Source organism: Mercenaria mercenaria, chromosome 6, assembly GCF_021730395.1.
Source record: "Mercenaria mercenaria strain notata chromosome 6, MADL_Memer_1, whole genome shotgun sequence".
Classification (NCBI taxonomy): Eukaryota; Metazoa; Mollusca; class Bivalvia; order Venerida; family Veneridae; genus Mercenaria; species Mercenaria mercenaria.
The window spans coordinates 3,416,028-3,434,572 of record NC_069366.1 but is presented as its reverse complement, the minus strand read 5'-3'; the positions used below and the strand labels follow the sequence as shown (position 1 = coordinate 3,434,572).

The 18,545-nt window shown below is 34.1% G+C and overlaps 1 protein-coding gene across 1 annotated transcript; it reads left to right on the top strand.

Moving 5' to 3' along the window:
- The first annotated feature begins 2,841 nt into the window (after positions 1 to 2,841).
- LOC123549859 (GDP-D-glycero-alpha-D-manno-heptose dehydrogenase-like) lies at positions 2,842 to 15,936 on the top strand. The gene is made up of 2 exons (XM_045338298.2): positions 2,842 to 2,947; positions 13,531 to 15,936. The coding sequence occupies exons 1-2, from the start codon at positions 2,909 to 2,911 to the stop codon at positions 14,476 to 14,478; spliced, it is 987 nt and encodes a 328-aa protein (XP_045194233.1). The 5' UTR covers positions 2,842 to 2,908; the 3' UTR covers positions 14,479 to 15,936.
- The last annotated feature ends 2,609 nt before the right edge of the window (positions 15,937 to 18,545 follow it).

Here is an 18,545-nt window from a genome sequence, read left to right as displayed (position 1 = left end):
TGCCGAAATTTTTCTATGAAATTATTGTTTTCGTGCGGAATGACTAAGTAGTGTGCAAAAACTGGTCCATAGAATTTAAAAAAAAACTAATATCTTATAAATTTATTTTACTGTAAAATGAGCAAATAAAAATCAGGGGTCACCGACTTCGGTTTCGCAGTATTGTCATAAATTTTACACTACCCCCATTTTCTCGTGCATTTTTCAAACATAAAAAATCATAAGAAAATCATTTGATAGATGAATGAAATACACTTCTACTAGATAAATGTTAGTCCACAGCGACAATGACTGCATGCGAGTTTGTTAAGTGATAAGTTTGAGGCTGACTCTTTCCGATTAATTAAGTTGTAACCATAAATCTTAGCATGTGTTGTTCCAGAATCTGATCTCTACGGAAATGACGTTTCTTGTATAAATTGGGAACATGCATTTACTGGTCCATAGATTTTTTTTAAAATTTACACAATTATTTTAAAGGCATTTTTCAGCAAAATAACGAGAAAAAAGTCCTTGACAACCGACTTCGTTTTCGAGCTACGAAGTCGCAAAAAATGATAAAGTCTCAAATGGCGCTATGGGCGGCGTTTGACGTTGCGCATTTTCCCGCTTTTTTTCTGACTTTTTTTTGTGTGTCTTATTACTAAAACTGTGTATGCTGTTTGCAAATAGATATTTAGCCATTCCGGTTTAAAAAATCTAATATTTTATAAAACATACTTTTAGTCTTGTATTTCCAAATCATTATATTTCATCGTTGTCTTTATCACGTGAATATATGTGGTAATTATCAAGTTACCTACTTAGATTGTACAATAGCGAGACAAAACACAATTAAGCAAGTGCATATACACGTACATATACAAATATTCGGTCGGAAATAATCTGAATTTTCATTGTATTCTGTGGTGAAAAGAAAGCCGTACATTTTTGTGTCGCATGAAATGTTAGGACATATTTCAAGATGTGTTTTTAAGTATAATATACGGTGCAACTGGTGGTAAATGATTTCTTTGCAAAGAGAATGTAACAATATGAAAAATATCTTTTTATGTGCCGTATCTACGTTATGTTTGGTCGGGGCAATTAGTGTTCCCTTCGCCCGTCCGTCCGTCAGTCCGAAATAGTGTCGGACATATCTAAGAAAGTATTGACCTAGAGTAATCCCACAGAATTGTTATCAGTATTTCCGTTTGAGTATATTATATTTTAATTTGATCTCACACAGTCAGACCGGTGTTATGGCCCTTGACGTAGTCGAAAATATACATAAAATTGTGTCGCATGTATCTTATTAAGTGCTTTAAGATTTTTGTTACATTTATTTTAAAAAATGATAGAGACATGAAACCATGCAGGAAAAATATGCAGCATGTAAAGTTGTAACATATTCGGGACTGAGCGATCGCCAAATACTTGCTTTTGCTATAATTTATCTTTTGGAACTACAGCATCTAAACAAACTAAAGATACCGTTAGGGAGTTCGGAAACAATAAAAGTTAAATTGTCGGTAAATCATTACTACCTACAATACGAAACAAAACACAAACCTCAAAACTTGTTCATAATTTTTCATTTTTATTATGACAGTTCGTTTGATAACTGCTATGGTTGTATGTTGTACAGCAATGATATAAAATGTCTGATTGATAAATAAAATTTATACACATCAGCAGTCTTCAAAATATATATGAATTTTGACGTGCCTTTCATAATTCTCAAGTGTACCCATTATCATATAGAAAAGACCTGCACATTTTTAAGTATGTTTTCCGACTGCTTGCGAACCCGTCGCGCATCTTCGGGTTTTTCTTCCGGAAGAATGCTCCGAAACGAGGCTATAACTTATGAATAGATGCAAACATCAACAATAATGTTTACAAACATAGGGAATTCAAATTTTTTGTAACTCACAAAAACTTCATGAAAATAATTCTTATAATACAGGTAATAAACAGCTATACTTCAAGTTTTTTTTTTTTTTTTTTTTTTGGGGGGGGGGGGGGGGGGGGGGGGGGGGGGGGGGGGGGGGGGGGGGGGGGCAATTATGGCCCTTTCGAAATAAATGTGTTTTCAAAACTTTATACGTAAATGTATTCAGTCAATCTTTTTTCAGCATAGTTTTAAGAATATAGACCTTATATATGACACTGTCAATTTGAAACTAAAAATCTTGTATATCTCATATTTTTCATGCAAGTATAATTACCATCAAGAAAATACAAAAAAAGGTACAGTTATTTTGTGCAAGTGGTGCGTCTTTAAACGGGAAATTCGTTTGAATGAATTTTGAAATCACGTGATCCCGATTACAGAAAAGCGATAAACACGAAAGTAGGACAAAATAACCACCCATGTCAGCCAAGGAAAATACAAAAAAAAAAAAAAAAAGAAAAAAAAAAACATTCGTTTTTCTGCACATGTTTTGACTTCAAACGAATTTTGCACGGCTATTGCAATGTTTAGTAGTATATTTCAAAATGTGTAGTCTTTTTAAAAGATTTTTTATTCGTTTTTATTTGGCGCCTTTAACCACCAGGATTATCCAGCCGAGAATGGAAAAAAACAAAAAAAACAACAAAAAACGTCCGGTGTATCGCCCTCCCGCATCGCTCGGCGCCATTTTGTTTCTTAATAGAACGTAATGACGCGACGTTGCGAAGCGTAACGTTTTGTGGTCCGCCAGACGTCGCTGAATTACACCTTCTTCACCTTAATCACAGCGTAAAAAGGACGGGAAGTATTCATTTCTATCAATTAGTTTACATCATCATACAAAATGGAATAATTGCATATTAAGCAGAGCCTACAATAGTTTTTTTATACTTATTGACGACTCACTGAGAGTTGCTTAAGCATAAAATCGATTCGCTGATAGTGACAGAGAATATATAACAGTTTGCATTAATGTTGTTCCGTCCAGACTTGACTCGGATTTATATACAGGTACTTCAAAATATTTCATAGAATAGAAATTAGTAGTTTTACATATACCTACTTTATCATAAACTATGCCAGTTAAAACGATAATAAGGGTATGGCATCATGTAAGTTATTAATGCATGGCAAAAATAAGTACATGACAAAACTAAAATTGTCATTCGAGTATGCGAACCAAAATCTGAAACAATGATTTTCATAAAAAGATCAAATATTATTTTTAGATCTTAAGTGTATAATATAATTGGTACAAAGAACTTAATAGAACTCCAGATACACATTTGCATTTCTTCGAACGTTTCTTGGATGATCTAAAACTGTAATGGATATTTTTGATATATATACATACATTATACATACTTTTTTTAATAAACATCATTTCTGTTCTCTCACGCACCATCCATGCTGGATAGACCGATCTGACATCCCTGTTGTCATTTGAATGTTTTCTGTTAATGTCAAATAACGATTCATGGATTGATTACATATTTTCTATGTGACATTCTTTATGTGACATTCGATTGAAATCACAGACCTTTGTTGTTGCTCCTTTTTTATTACACTATAGAATAAAATCAAAAGACATCAATTTACAGAATAAACAAAACGAAACGCCGAACTGAAACATTGTTATTGTTGCCTTTGAATGGCCATTGCGTCTTCTCTTTATTGAGAATTTTATAAGCAAGACACCATGAAAAAAGATCGTAATAAAGGGAATATTTCGTATTGTTTTATTGATTCTGTCATAATTATAGTATACAAGAAAAATAATCTAACACAGTCTGTAGATGAATATCCGGCTTTCGGTATATAGCGGTAAACAGTTATCATAGAATCAGATATTCCAATCTTCATCTATAACCAATGACAGATCATCATAAAGCCGTAAAAATGGCTAAAATCATTAAAACGAGAAAAAAGACTAGTTCATTTTTAACTGAAAAGTATAGATTATTAATTCTGATTTAAGCTCATGTTAATAAAACAGAATATATCGGAATATAGATAGATAGATAGATAATGTCTTTATTTGTAATAAGCCATTTATGGCCCATGCACAAAGCATCAATAATCATATCAAATAAAGTCATGTAAATAAGACTAACATTATACAAGTAAGCAAACATGGGAGAGACAAATTTCAAACATACTTGTAAACTAACATATAAGCATAAACAGTAAAAATAATTGTCAGTGTATCGTTAAATAACCGTTGTTAACATATTTTCATTTTCAGCCTTAGAACAACCAAATATTTGAAAATAGTTTTCTTCTTTCAAAAGCCTTAAAACGTATTATCCTTTTACTCGTAAACAACGGTTTCGTGTTGAATAAAATACTAGTGCCTCTAAGAATATATGCGGAAACTTGTAACGGTGTCCGATCTTATAGAAGAAAACACAACATTGAATTAACTTGTTTAAATAATAACTTAAACATATCAGTCATTCAAATATTTGGAGCACCAACAGTGAATGACATCGCTAAGGCAATCCAGAAACATATTTGTAAAGTCAAGAAGAATTTGGATCAGCAAATCATCCTTGAAAATAAGTATCCTCAACTTAGTATTTTTGCATATGAAATGTTTGTGTTTGATTGTGAAAAACAATAAACAAATATACCAAGACGAATATTATACGAATATATAATTTTGATACTCTGCAATATAGCCAACCAACTATTTTCATTATGTTTGTGAGCCTTTAATACGATAGTATGTGTGTACGTCAATGTACATAAATTAATATCATGTAATATTGTGTAATTTTGATAAAAGTTTTCAACGTAACTATACTGTAATAACTTATGATGAAATCATTTAAAGTAGTACACATATTTATATTCAAGGTAGATTTACATCACGAACTTGTGTGTTTAATTGGCCTTTTATTGCTATTGCGATAAAATACAATCTTTTATGTCAATTCCTTATGTATATGTAATATATGTAACAGATCCTAATATGAGAAAACATTCGTTATTCATCATCAATCAAATAAAATTAATTAACATTAAAAAATGACTTGTCATTATCATTCTGCATACAAGTTTATTAATATTAAAAAAAATGCATTTCTTTTCTTAAAGTACATTTCGTTATATTTCCCTCTATTTTACATCCGAAATTAGTACAAACACTTTGCTAATTTCAATCAAATTGAAATATTCCTTGCTTTCAGTACGTAAAGTAATAAAGATGTTTCGGTGGCCATATTGGCGGCCATCTAGAATTAGAATTTTTCACTACAAACGTATTTTATTTTACCTACTTTTATTGATTGTTGGGTTAAGTATCACTGTTTAAGTCATATTTTGGCTTTTTCAGGTTTTGGTGGTAGGTAAAATCCCAGATGCCCCCATTCCTAACATTATTTCATGCATAGGTAGGCATCTCTGTATAACCTTCTGTTGACCAGCGAGACGGCATCCTCACAGGATTAATTTTACCCCCATGTGAGGTTTTGAAACAACATAGGTGAGAAGCAAATGATTTAAAGTCAACGAACTCATCCATTTGGCCACGGATTGCCCTTAAAATAATAATTAGAATTATCACTAAATATGGTTAATTACTGTTTTACATGAACAGCATATCAGAATCGAAATAATTCATAGCTAAACTGTAATCAAACAATATTTATATACTCGGCAGGTAATACGTGGTACAAATAATTTCATGTTATTACGCCATAGGTTAACTGCCCGACGTGCATAAATAGTGTTAGAACACTCTTTTGCTACAGATTATTTCTTAAGTAATGTCAAAGATATTCTTTTAATATCTAAAAAGGTGCAGCAAGTGAGATAACGTAATCATTGTAAAGGGCAGTGTTATGGTTCGGTGCTTTTCAGTCCCTCTTCACAATGAATTATTAAAGACACTTGCCCCCAAATCGTTCGGGAACAATAAAAAAGAGAAAAAATAGGTAAATTAGGAAAATAATGCTATAGTTCTTAAGTATGCCTTAAAGCGTAATTACTGACAGACTATATGTTATGAAATTGAAAAGCAGTTGTAGCGCTTACTCTTGTTAAACTGCCTTTACTATTATCACTATATCATCTATATTTTGTTATTTTAACAGTTAAAAATGGATATAGTTCTGTCCGAACAAGTCAGAGTTATGTGTGGATATGTGAATTAGTATCATGATTTTTCAGCTTCAAGTTTAAAGTCAAAATTTCAAATTGTTTTAGAGATGCTCAAATAAAACATCACCTTTTAAAATGAAAAGAATGTTTTGACAAAGGTTTAATACCTACTGTGTAAACTTACATATTGAATGTTTCCATAAACTTTCAGTTAAATGCATAAGAAATTGAAAACTACTGAAAGAAATGTCATTATTTTTAAGAGAAAATGGCAGAAAATTTTGCCAAACAAAGTCTGAGTTACTTGAACTATTATATGAACTTGTCTTGATCTGACTCTCACGACGTTTGGGGAGTAACAAAAAAAAGATAGGATAGAACTTTTTGATGGAAATTCCCAAGTGCCCGAGGCGGAATTTAATCCGGAGCACTCGGTTGTAAGTCCAGTGCTGTAACAACTGAGCCAAAGAGTCGAAAGATTAGTTTTTAAAAACTGAAACTGCTTTATTTAATTAAACGCCTGTTTTTACATAAAACATATTTATTTGCGTTTTACAAATACATAAAAATACGTCTAAAAGTTAAGACACTCTAAATGACATATGAAATAAAAGAGAATAAATATCATTGTGATTAAACTAAAACAAGCGTTAAACAAAAGATCGGGCATCAGATAAGATTAATAGAAATATTACACTATTAAGATACAGTAAGATGGCTTTTTAGTTATTAAGTAAGTAGAAGTGGGTTATTGCGACATGCCCATAAGTTATTACAAACTACTGTTTTTGTTTTTGTATTTGCGATAAAATAGTTCAGATTCGAATGTATTTACATAATAAAATCAGCCAGTTCATTCTACTTCAATATCTTAAAAATCACAGTCACTGTCTCTAAAAGAGCGCAAAGTAATTACAAAATAATGAGTTTTCAACTTCTTTTTGAAAACATCTATTGTGTCTATGTTCCTTATTTCGAGAAGCAATTCATTCCAGAGTTTAGGTCCAACAGTACCAAAACTTCTGTCGCTGAATGTTTAGCGCTTGTTGAAAGGAAAGACGAAACACCACCCAGTAATGTAAATTGAAGAACGCAAGTTCCTTGTCTGTGTTTGTTTTATGAGAACTTCTGAAAGACATTCTGGAGAGTTTCCAACTGAACAATTATACATGTAGGTGAGCATTTTGAATGTGATTCTGGCTTTGATGGGTAGCCAGTGAAAATCATAGAGCGCTTGCTTGGAACTGTCATACTTTCTTCGATTTAGGACAAGTTTTGCACACATGTTCTGAATTTGTTGCGTTTGTTTACCTCGCTTTGAGCAATACCATACATAATGACATAATATATCTAAACTATTTAAACTAACAAGGTATACGTAAACATTCGTAAAACTTCCGCTCTTTAAAATTGGCATCATTTTTGTCGACGTTTAAACCATTTTGGCATAGAAACTCCTTTTTTCGGCAGGGGATAATCCCGGACGAGCCCCATCTTACCACTTTTGGACGGAACAGAAATTGAAGAGGATAAAATTTCATGACGGAAAATCCCAAGTACCTGAGGCGGGATTTGAAACCGGGTCGCTCTAGTAGAGGTCCAATGCTCATGAGCCAAAGAATCGACTCCATGACACAGTTGTTAGAGAAAATGTTTTAAACTTAAATACAAATACAAATACATGGCATTTATATAGCGCAAAAATTGTAAAATATTCTATTGCCCTTTACAATTACATAAGACACATTTAACATATATACATACAAAATATGAACAGGATTCTAGAACTTAGATTTAAAGATATGGACATGTATCAATACTATTTTACCCGTCCGCTTAGCTCAGTAGATAGAGAGTCGGTCTACGGATCGCGGGCTCGTGAGTTCGATCCTCGGGCTGGGCCTATGTTCTCCGTGACTATTTGATAAACGACATTGTGTCTGAAATCATTAGTCATCCACCCCTGATTCATGTGGCGAAGTTGGCAGTTACTTGTGGAGAACAGGTTTGTAATGGTACAGAATCCAGCAACACTGGTTAGGTTAACTGTCCGCCGTTACATGACTGAAATAGTGTTGAAAAACGGCGTTATACCCAAAACAAACAAACAAACAAGAAAATTCTATTTTACACCGTTTCTGATAGGTTGTATTTTAACAAGACTGCACTCATTGTTCATGAAACTGCCCAAATAAATGTGTTTTCAGTTTTGATCCAAAGCTTGCTTCAGACTGAATGTTTTTCAGATAGCTAGGCAGATCGTTCCACCATTTGGGACCAAGGACTGCCATAGATCTGTCTGCTAATTTTGTTCGCCGTCTAGGGATGTTAAAGTTAGTGTCACTTTGTGAGCGAAGTCTGTATCGTTGTCGAGTAGGTACAAGCATTTCCCTCAGATATACTGGAGCTGTACCATTGATGACACGGAAGACTATTACTAAAACTTTTAATATGACACTAGCCTTAACTGGAAGCCAGTGTAATTCTTTCAGAAGTTCGGTACTTGGTTTCTCATAGGAAGTATTCTTGACTACTCTAGCGGCGTGATTTTGGACTCGCTGTAGTATATTGATTTGGTAGGCTGGAATTTCTGTAAATAGACTGTTGCAGAAGTCAATGTGAGAATGAATCAATCCATGCACTAATGATTCAGTTGAATTTTGTGTGAGATGTTTCCGTATAGCTCTAAGGTTTCGTTATTGCACATGTGCTATCTGACTCTTTTTCTGAATGTGATGGTCAAAGTTGAGTGTATTGGTCATAGTTACACCAAGGTCTCTGACATGATCGATGCATTTTACGTCACACCCACCAACGTTTACACTTGTGATGTTCAATTTCGCTAACTGTTGTCTTGTTCCATACATAATAATTTCAGTTTTAGACTGATTCATTTTCAGTTTGAAGGTTGTCATCCATTTTATGATTTCATTGAGACAACTGTCGAGTTGTTGAAGAACAGTTGTTTCATTCTGAAAATTTCCCGCTTGAATTTGCAATCTTGTGTTCGTCCGTTTATCCATAGAGATCAGCTGGATATTTCTGCACCACTCGGTTGAGAGCCGATATATACAGGGTAAAGATCTGCGGTCCGGCACAAGAACCCTGCGGGACACCAAACCTCAGTGGCTCCGTGTCAGATGCTGACTGTTCGACTAAAACTTTCATTGTTCTGTCCTTGAGATTCTATCCATTTCAAGGGAGTGCATTGTATGCCAAACTCACCTTGACGGATTTGAATCAGTATCGGGATATCGATGGTATCAAACGCTGCACTCAAGTCGATCACGACCACGATTGTTATTTGATTTTCATCTATGGTTTCCAAAAGAACATTATACATTTTGATCATCGCTGTTTCAACCCCATGATATTTTCTATAGGTACTTTGGTAAGCTGGGAAGAGATTGTTAGCTTCGATATGCATATTGATTTGATTTATTGCAGCTTTTTCAAGAATGTTGGAGAGGAATGTTAAATTCGACACTAGGCGTTAGTTTTGCAGTTCAAGTGGGAGACCTTTCTTCTTCAACAAAGGTTTTATCACAGCACTTTTCCATTCCTGTGGGAACACACCAGATAGCAGTGATCGGTTTACAATTTCTGTCACAATGGGAGCAAGTTGTGAAAAATGCTCCTTTAATTTCTTAGTTAGTATCACAATTCACAAGTTGTAGATTTTGATGCTTATACATTTTTCAAAATATCGTTTCAGGAAAGTGGTTTGAACGCAGTAAAGGTATTCAGAATCACAGGTGGATTTGAGTAGGAAGAATTACCATTGAGTGTTTCAGTTGATATGTTGTCAAGATCATTTCTCAACTTTATTATTTTATCAGCAAATTATCGTAGAAAGTCATTTGCCAAAGATATTGCACTTGTGTGTAATGGGAGCGGATTGTCCTTCGACCTTCCCAGTAAATCTGATGTTACAGCATATAGGTTTTTGATGTTTCCTTCTGCTTCTCCAATCTTGCTCTGATAGTGCTCATCATTGGCCCTAGAAAATTCAGCACTATATACATTTCTTACACCACTATATACTTTCTTTGAAAGGTCAGATTTGTTATTCATAAAGATTTTTTCTATTGATGTTTGTATTCTTTCAGCTGTTTTAGGTATCCAGAGTACCAAGGAACTGTTGGTCTACAGAGAATAGTTCTTTTGTTTAGAGGGGCATGTTTTTGAACAATGTCCAACGTGATTCTAGTGAACTCAGACACAAGATCATTGACCTTGGACGAGTTAACTACAATTTATTTAACTGACCGAATTCTGCTTGTAATATGTCACTGGATATGGATTTCCAATTGCGAGATTTGATTTCTTTCCTGATCAAGGGAGGGCGACACTTTTAAATGATACAACTAACAAAGCAGTGGTCAGAGATGTAATAGTCTGGCAAAGGTTCTAAGACATTCACACGTTTGTCTTCTAGCTTTGTGATCATCAGGTCAAGAACATGACCACCAGAATGAGTAGGAGCATTGACATGTTGAACCAGTCCAAAAGATCTCAAACACTGCTGAAATTGTTTTGTGTAGCAGTCTGACTTATTATTCATGTGGATGTTAAAGTCACCTAAAAGCACCAGAGACAGACTCGAATCTTGTCGTTATTTGTTCAAGAAATCAGTGAATTCTGACATAAACATAGCCTGAGTTACTGGGTGTCTCTCCGAATATGGCGGTCTATATATACCAAAGATGTAGAGGATGAATGATTGACTACGTACTTTCCATTCAGCACATTCAAAGGACTGAAAGGTTTTTTGCTGGGCATCTTCACTGCGGAAAATGGTTCCGTATACGGGAGTGTACGCATTCCGTATACTCCTAATATACGGGCGTATACGGAAACATTTTTCCCGTATATGGAACATTCCATATACGGGAATCCCGTATTCTTTAATTGGACATTCATGTTTTTCTCACATGGATCCATTCATTCATACTTAGCATAAATACGTTTCAACAGTTTATGTCAGTATTCAAAGTTAGGGATTGTCAAGGTCCAAAAGTATGTTTAAGGCGTAGGTTTTGATAATACTTTAGGAAAGATACTTTTTATATGATATTCGTATATTAGACATATACTTGACACTTTGAGATTGTTTCTGTATAATAGGGCAAGTCCTCCACTTTTACGGTCGGGTCCCGTGACATCATCAAAACATTAACCATTCTGAGACAATTCCCTCCTGACAACGCCATCACCATCCGGCTGTAGCCAAGTTTCAGTGATTATACAGAGGTCTATACCCTCCTCTAATATGTGCTGGAGAAGGTCAGCATACTTTCCTCGCACATACCTTATGTTTACAGTTGAAATATAATCTGGAAAGTTGATCCCTCGAAAGCACCGAGAACAAAGCAAACAGTGAAAGTTGCAGACTCGGTTTGATTGAGTCTGTTCATGAGCAGTAATTGAAAGTGCAACACTGCCCACGCCCCCTAGCACCGGCTTAAGCAGTATTCAATTTTCAAATCTAAATGAGTTGAAATCAATGATTCCGAAGGTTTCAGTTGTTTCTTTCTTTGGGCATTTAATAAAAATGAGTGATCTAGTTTAATTTGGATCAAATTTGAATGTTCCTGTTGTTTCTTTCTGTGTGCAGTTGATATAAATGTATGATCTAGTTTAATCTGGGTCGAATTTGTCAAGTGAATATCAGCTTTAGATTTTATCCTCGGGCGACCAGCCCATTTACCTCTGTATTTCAAAAGATTATACTTTTTTCAATATAGCTAATGTTTCTTTATTCGATATTGTATACCACCTAGGCACATGTCTATAATCGAGTAATTGGTATCTACTGTATTGTGTATCTGTACACGGATTAGCCATAATTTCGAATGAGATGTTGTTCACCAAAACTGACTGAAATTATTGAAACGTTACTCCAATATTTGTCATATTACGATTTTTTTACATCAAAGTTATTCGTAAATCCAATGATAATTCCGCAAAATAGATTATGTATGTTGGTCACTAATTTATTAAAAACTGAGCCAAAAATCCAATATCTAAAATCACTGGTTTTTGCAAAATAATCCAATTTTGCAGAGCAGAAAAAAATGCAGCCTACACTTGGCGCAAGACTACAATATAATCTTGCAAGCTAGGTATAGGCGACCGTTACACGACAAAATATATTAGGAGTCTGGATCCCTGTGCTGCTTTCCCAAATGGGAAAGGGCGGGCAGGGAGGGTAGGAACGGGAATACTGATTCCTAAATAGTCGTCCAGCACTCAAACAAAGTATGATGAGATGTCATAATGGTTATTATCACTGAGGTAAGAACTGATGCCTTTCAGAATGTTCACATTCAAAATAGAAGCACTGACTACTTTTTTAAGCCAGTGCGCCAAACAAAAGGCATATAAACCGGAATAAAGAAGCGCATCTTGACTGAAATAGCGCTGTTGCATTGCAACTGATATGTTTTTACTATTTATTATAGAATAATTTTAAAGTTTAAATCATTATACAGTTTTTCTTTCATGAAAACAACAAAATGTTCCGCCCATTTATGCCCGCCACAGAAAATCAAACAAGTTACTAAAATTATATTCCTGTGTATACTTTCTGGTCGCGACTTCTATTAGCTCCACATTTCATTTGGATAGCCATTGAACACCGACATAAATTGATAAACAATAAGAATAAACAGTAACAGCTATACACTTCAATTTATTTACTTTTTGTCTATTTATCAAAGTAAAAACATTATAAACTTAGTGATGTAACCAATTCTGTTTTTAATTGGTAGACTTTATATAAATCCCAAAGACAAAATAGGTAGGTTACAGACCAGCAACTGCGCTGAAGGTTTCACAGTAACAACCGAAGGAAATGCCCTTGAAATATGAGTGCTACAGGTTGTATGACTTGATATTACATTCGTATATATGAATACATGCCTACGTCAAAATATTTTTAAGGAAATTGGATATAGCAATTTTGTATCATCATCATGTTTGTTCAGACACACTTATCCCTTTAATGTTTTTGGTAGGCAGTTATAGGTCTCATGTCAGGATTCAGTAAAATAATGAACATGCAAGAAAGACGTAGCCTCACAGTGGACGTTAGGCTTACCTCTGTAAAGATGCAATTGATATATGATATCAGATCTGGAATATATACGGATATTCAGTAGCGGACAAAATTAAGTATGTTGCATGAAAAGTCATACTTTACAGAAACGTTTTACAACGACGTCAGTCATTTTTATTCGTTAGAATATTAGACGTCATTTATTTAAGAGTGACGTCCTTTATTTCTATTGGCGACGTCAAATGACGCCATATTGTTTGTAACCGTCCTGGTGTTAATTTTTGAACCCGGTCGAGAATAAATCAAATATACATGTTCGAAATGATTGGGCTATTTCCTTAAAACCATTATTTTAATATTAACAAACGTACATTGGTCGTTTTCATGAATTAATATATATGTATGTGTGTGTTTTTTATCTTTGTTGCAGCAGTTCATAGAAGGAATGAAAGTGCTAGTCACAGGAGGTGCTGGATATCTTGGTTCAATTTTAGTACCAATGCTGTTAAAGAAAGGGCATGATGTAACAGTATATGATACGTTACGCTGGGGAGTCAATTCATTAATACACGTCGCAAATAACTCTAGACTTAGGATAGTTAAGGGAGATATAAAGGATAGGAAACATATTGCCGATGAAATATCATTACAAGACGCAATCATACATCTTGCAGCTATAGTTGGATATCCTGCTTGTGATGCAAATCCAGATTCTGCATTGGATACTAATATATCTGGCACAAGGAATATCGCTGAGTTTAAATCAAGTAATCAAATATTGATATACGCTTGCACAGGATCTTGTTACGGTGCTATCGATGGCAACTGTACGGAAAACACAAAGTTAAATCCCTTGACATTGTATGGAAAAAGTAAAGCAAGTGGTGAAGAAATAATACGATCCGTAGGTGGTATCTCTCTTAGACTCGCTACATTGTTTGGCTTATCTACAAGAATGCGACTTGATTTACTGGTAAACGATTTGACATATAAAGCCTTTGAATGCAAAAATATTGAATTATATGAAGGTGATTTCAGAAGGACATTCCTGCATGTAAGAGATGCTGCAGAAGCATTCATTTTTGCACTTGAAAATGAACAAAATATGTCCGGCGAAGCATATAATGTCGGGGACGAAAATCTTAACATGACAAAATACAATGTTGCGCAGATTATTCAAAAGCTAATACCAGACTGCAGTATTACTCAAACTTATTCAACGCATGACAAAGACAAACGTGATTATGAAGTCTCATATAAAAAGATAAATGATTTAGGGTATCGAAATAAGATATCAATTGAAGAAGGAATTAGAGAAATGCTCAGGGTTTTTCCATTCTTATCTGTCGGGGAACCATTGCAGTATTGTAATATATAAGATACGCAGTTTCATTGCCCATGATACGCAAAATGATTTGAATTATTTGTGTGCCTGTCTAAGGTAGGCCACTTTGATATGTAGTATGTATCTTAAACAATAGAAGTGTGTACAACTTAACAGAAATTAATCATCTACTGTAGCATGTTAACAGGGCTCGACACTAAGAGGCCCTTGGTGCTCAAAAAATCTTTAATATTTGGAAGAGCTCTCCGACGAATCGCGATTCCGTCGGAATCTTTTATTGTGGCGTAACTTTTCTATTGAAAGTAATGGTTATAATGGTGTTATTAAAAATGAAAATGTTTCGAATGAAGCGCATTGTTAGTTTAGGAATTGTGAGAATTCAAGCAGCTTTGTTATAGAAAATCGTTATAAAATGTACAGGAAACCCTGCCATCCTATTCCATAACAACGTATTGAATACTTGAACAGTTATATGCAGTAATAGCCTATTCTATTATTTCATATAGTATAACACTATACTATTAAGTTTTTATTATTCTAACCTGAGTAGAAAAAGTATATCTGAAATGCTAGTCATTTGTTGTCTTAATGTGTAAACCTAAATATGTCATCTGAGAATGTGTTCACACATGTTCGTCGTTCATTTAAGTGGATCTAATCATGCATAAGACCCATGAGTTGTAGTCAAGTAATGATAGATGGGTTATAGCACACTAATATTTCAATGAGTCGGATTTTGTTCAAATTTCCTTCTGACATGTTTGACATTTTGATACTAAATATAGCGCATTTGTATTTGCACAACATAAAAACATTCATTAGTAGTAGAACCATTTCAGAGCTTCATTTAGATCTGGATGTAATTATGTAGTGATCAAAGGTGATTGATATATCTCCCTTAGAAGATATATCATCGTACGCTTTCTGGTCATTTCGTTTCTGTGGTTAGATCATTCTTCACACTTAGATAAAGATGTGTATACTATAGGTTAGAGACAACCAATTAAAAAGGGTACAGGGGACTTACTTTTGGAAAAATGTTAGCTGTATATCGGTCAATAGGGTTATGTTTGTCCGTTCTGACTGGTCAGTCATATAAACAACCCATGACGTGATTAGGTTTTCAAAATTGACTTTTATTTTACTGCATTCACAGTATTTTGTAATATATTTAGACAAAATGTGCTACATTTATGTGTATATTATTTTTGCAAACAGTATTCGTCCAATATTTTCCTATATTTTGAAAAAACATAAAAATATACATGTTACGATTTATGGAATGCCGTTCACGTAATGTTTTATTGGATTTCTGAGAAAAAAATCGGTAGTCTCCGACCTGTAATGATTCAAGTTATGCACAAGTCAAATGGTTTATCGCGGCCAGAAATTTGTACAAACCGGACAGAAGTTGCGAAATTGTCATTTGTGCAGGAAAGAAGCGTTTACCATAATGTCCAGTACTGGACAGGTATGGTGACATACGTTTAAGATATCATGCTTTGTGTTTATGCAGGTAAACTTGTGTTTGGTTAAATTTCAACAGAGCACAATTGTCTGAACAGTGTACAAACTCATTACTGTTTTTTCAGGCAAGGGTGGAAAAAAAGTGGTAGACAATGAAAGCAGTAACATTTTTATTAAAAAAAAATAAACAATGAGACAAACATTTCCAACATCTTTGGACGGTTAAAAAATCCCATGTTAAACATACGATTAAGCCAGAAACGCGTGAAAATGTTCCGAATGTAAATCGGGTGAAGTAGGCGCTCTATGTATAGAGTTAGATTATGCGTTTTGATACTGTACCAAAGGGGTCGGTCAATTATGGGTTATTGATTACACTGGGCGAGTCTACTTACTTATTACTTGAGGATGAAAAAAACGTGTTTTTTAAATGTTTCTCTTAAAGAAGGGTGGCTGTTGAACTACAAAAAGTACAACAACAGTTAATTCACAACAAATCGTACGGTATGTTTTATAATCAGTAGAAGCTAGTCGTATTTACGCTTATGAGACCTGTTACACCCATAAGTAAAGAATTCATAGGTCCATCATGAAATATTTTCCCCAGCGCGCACATACTTCACCTATTCAATATGATCCAGGCCGCGATCAATTAATGGTTTTTCTATGTTTTTGCATCCAGCCACAAGGATATCGTATTTGTAGTACATGCACTCTCTGATATTTACTATGTTAATATGCTCCACGAAATCAATGTATCTGATACTCTGATACATATTTTTTTTTTTTTTTGTTTTACATAATTACTCAGTACAGTGTTCTGAAACTTTTTATGTCAGTATGTAATAAATTTGCATCATCATCCTTCTATTTCTAAGGAAATCTAGCATTTACATGTAACTTTTTGAGTACTTAAGTGAAATCAGGCGGCAGTTTCTATTTTATGTATACTCGCAAAAACAACTCCATTACATATCCGAAAATGAAACAAAAACAAGCAAACTGACAGGCGATAATTTGTTGTGCCTTACTTAAATACTTGTTCAAAACTGGACTAAGTTAAAGAATATAAACTGTAGGAGATCATAAATTTGTTATCTAAAGTATAATAACGGTAAATGTTTACTATCTAAACAAAGTAAAACAGTGATTGAATTTTGATACTCTATTTGTTGTCTTTTAATGACAATTTTAACATTTTAGGTGTTTCATTTAAGAACGAGGTATGAGAAATACCCCATCTATAGCTATTGGTTTAAAACTATTTACTTATACTTAAATTTTTATCTGTATAAAAGAGATGCTTAGAAATATTCTGCTTGACACCAGGTCCAGCTAATGTTCCAACTTTTTGTTTCTCTCATTATTTAACCGCTTTTTTATTTGAAGAACACAAGATAAGGCGCTCATCTCTAGGCAACCGAGCCGGCGTTTTGTTTAAACCATGAGGAAGATCATTAAAAACTGAAAACCCTTATCAAGTCACAATGCAATTATATTACCTTCAGAATATTCAAATGTTTTACACTTTTATTTTATTCTTGAGCTTACAACCTATGTTCGGCTGAAAATCAATTATGATAACGTCCGTTGGAAGACGTGGAAGTAATGAAAGACGGATATGAAATGAAAGGGGTAATTACGTAACACGTTTGACTAATCAGCAGGTAAAGACATTGCTATCTGCGTAGGAATCTGACGTCATATGTCAACATGCGTATGATCAAACTTTATCAAAAAGTGAAAACGAATTACACGAGAATACAATACATTATCAATTTTACGTTAAAATATATGTATGTAAAGATTCTGTAAGACAGGTTTCTCCCAAAACGAAGGGACAAGGTGGATGGAACACCGAATGCTAACTAATATCTTGTTTTTGCATACCATTAAAAGTATTCACCATTACTTCATAATATGACGTCAAACTCAGCGATGTTAGTGATAAAGCGCTGCCGATCCCAAAAATAATTTATCTTGGATTACACTGGATAACCAGCTATCCTGACGCCCGCTGGAAATGTAACCCATGCATTTTCACATGCAAAAGTCTTCACAATCATCTGAGTTAATAGACCATGCCTATTTAACGGCTAATATACCTTTTCAGGAATAATGTAGAAATCGGAAACTTTACACAGGTGTTCCGAAAGGACACATCTGTTAAACCAGATGATGAAAATTTTCACAGGTTGTTCAAAAACAAAACAATTTGCGCAAATCCCGGGATTTTTGCTCGATTTTTCAAACTGAAGAAATTGTAAGCGAATATCTTAAAATGTAAAGATCGTATTTGGTCCAGAAATTGTAAATGTGAGCCATGGTCATTTCTTGACAAAATTGTCAAGTTGATTTGCAAGAATTGTCTTTAGTTTATACATAATTTTATTTTAGGTCGATTGTGAAGGAAGTTCTACAACTTATATTAGAGAGTTTGAGATTTCAAACTTCGCCTTCCCCTTCAACGTCTCTCATTTATATTTTGGGTAAACGTCACCGATATGCGTGTATTTTATTAATATCACACGTTGCTACTAAAGTTTTCCATGTAATATCACGTAGGCCTAAGACTTCTCTTTATTACTATGCGAAATAAAAAGCTTAGTTTCAGGATTTCTGCTTATTAAGTT

What these genes read in the sequence shown, in the direction of transcription:
- LOC123549859 (XM_045338298.2), top strand. Translation starts at nt 2,909, where the DNA reads ATGTTGTTCCGTCCAGACTTGACTCGGATTTATATACAG. An exon ending in TGACTCGGATTTATATACAG is followed by an intron (nt 2,948 to 13,530) that starts GTACTTCAAAAT and finishes TCTTTGTTGCAG; the next exon opens with CAGTTCATAGAAGGAATGAA.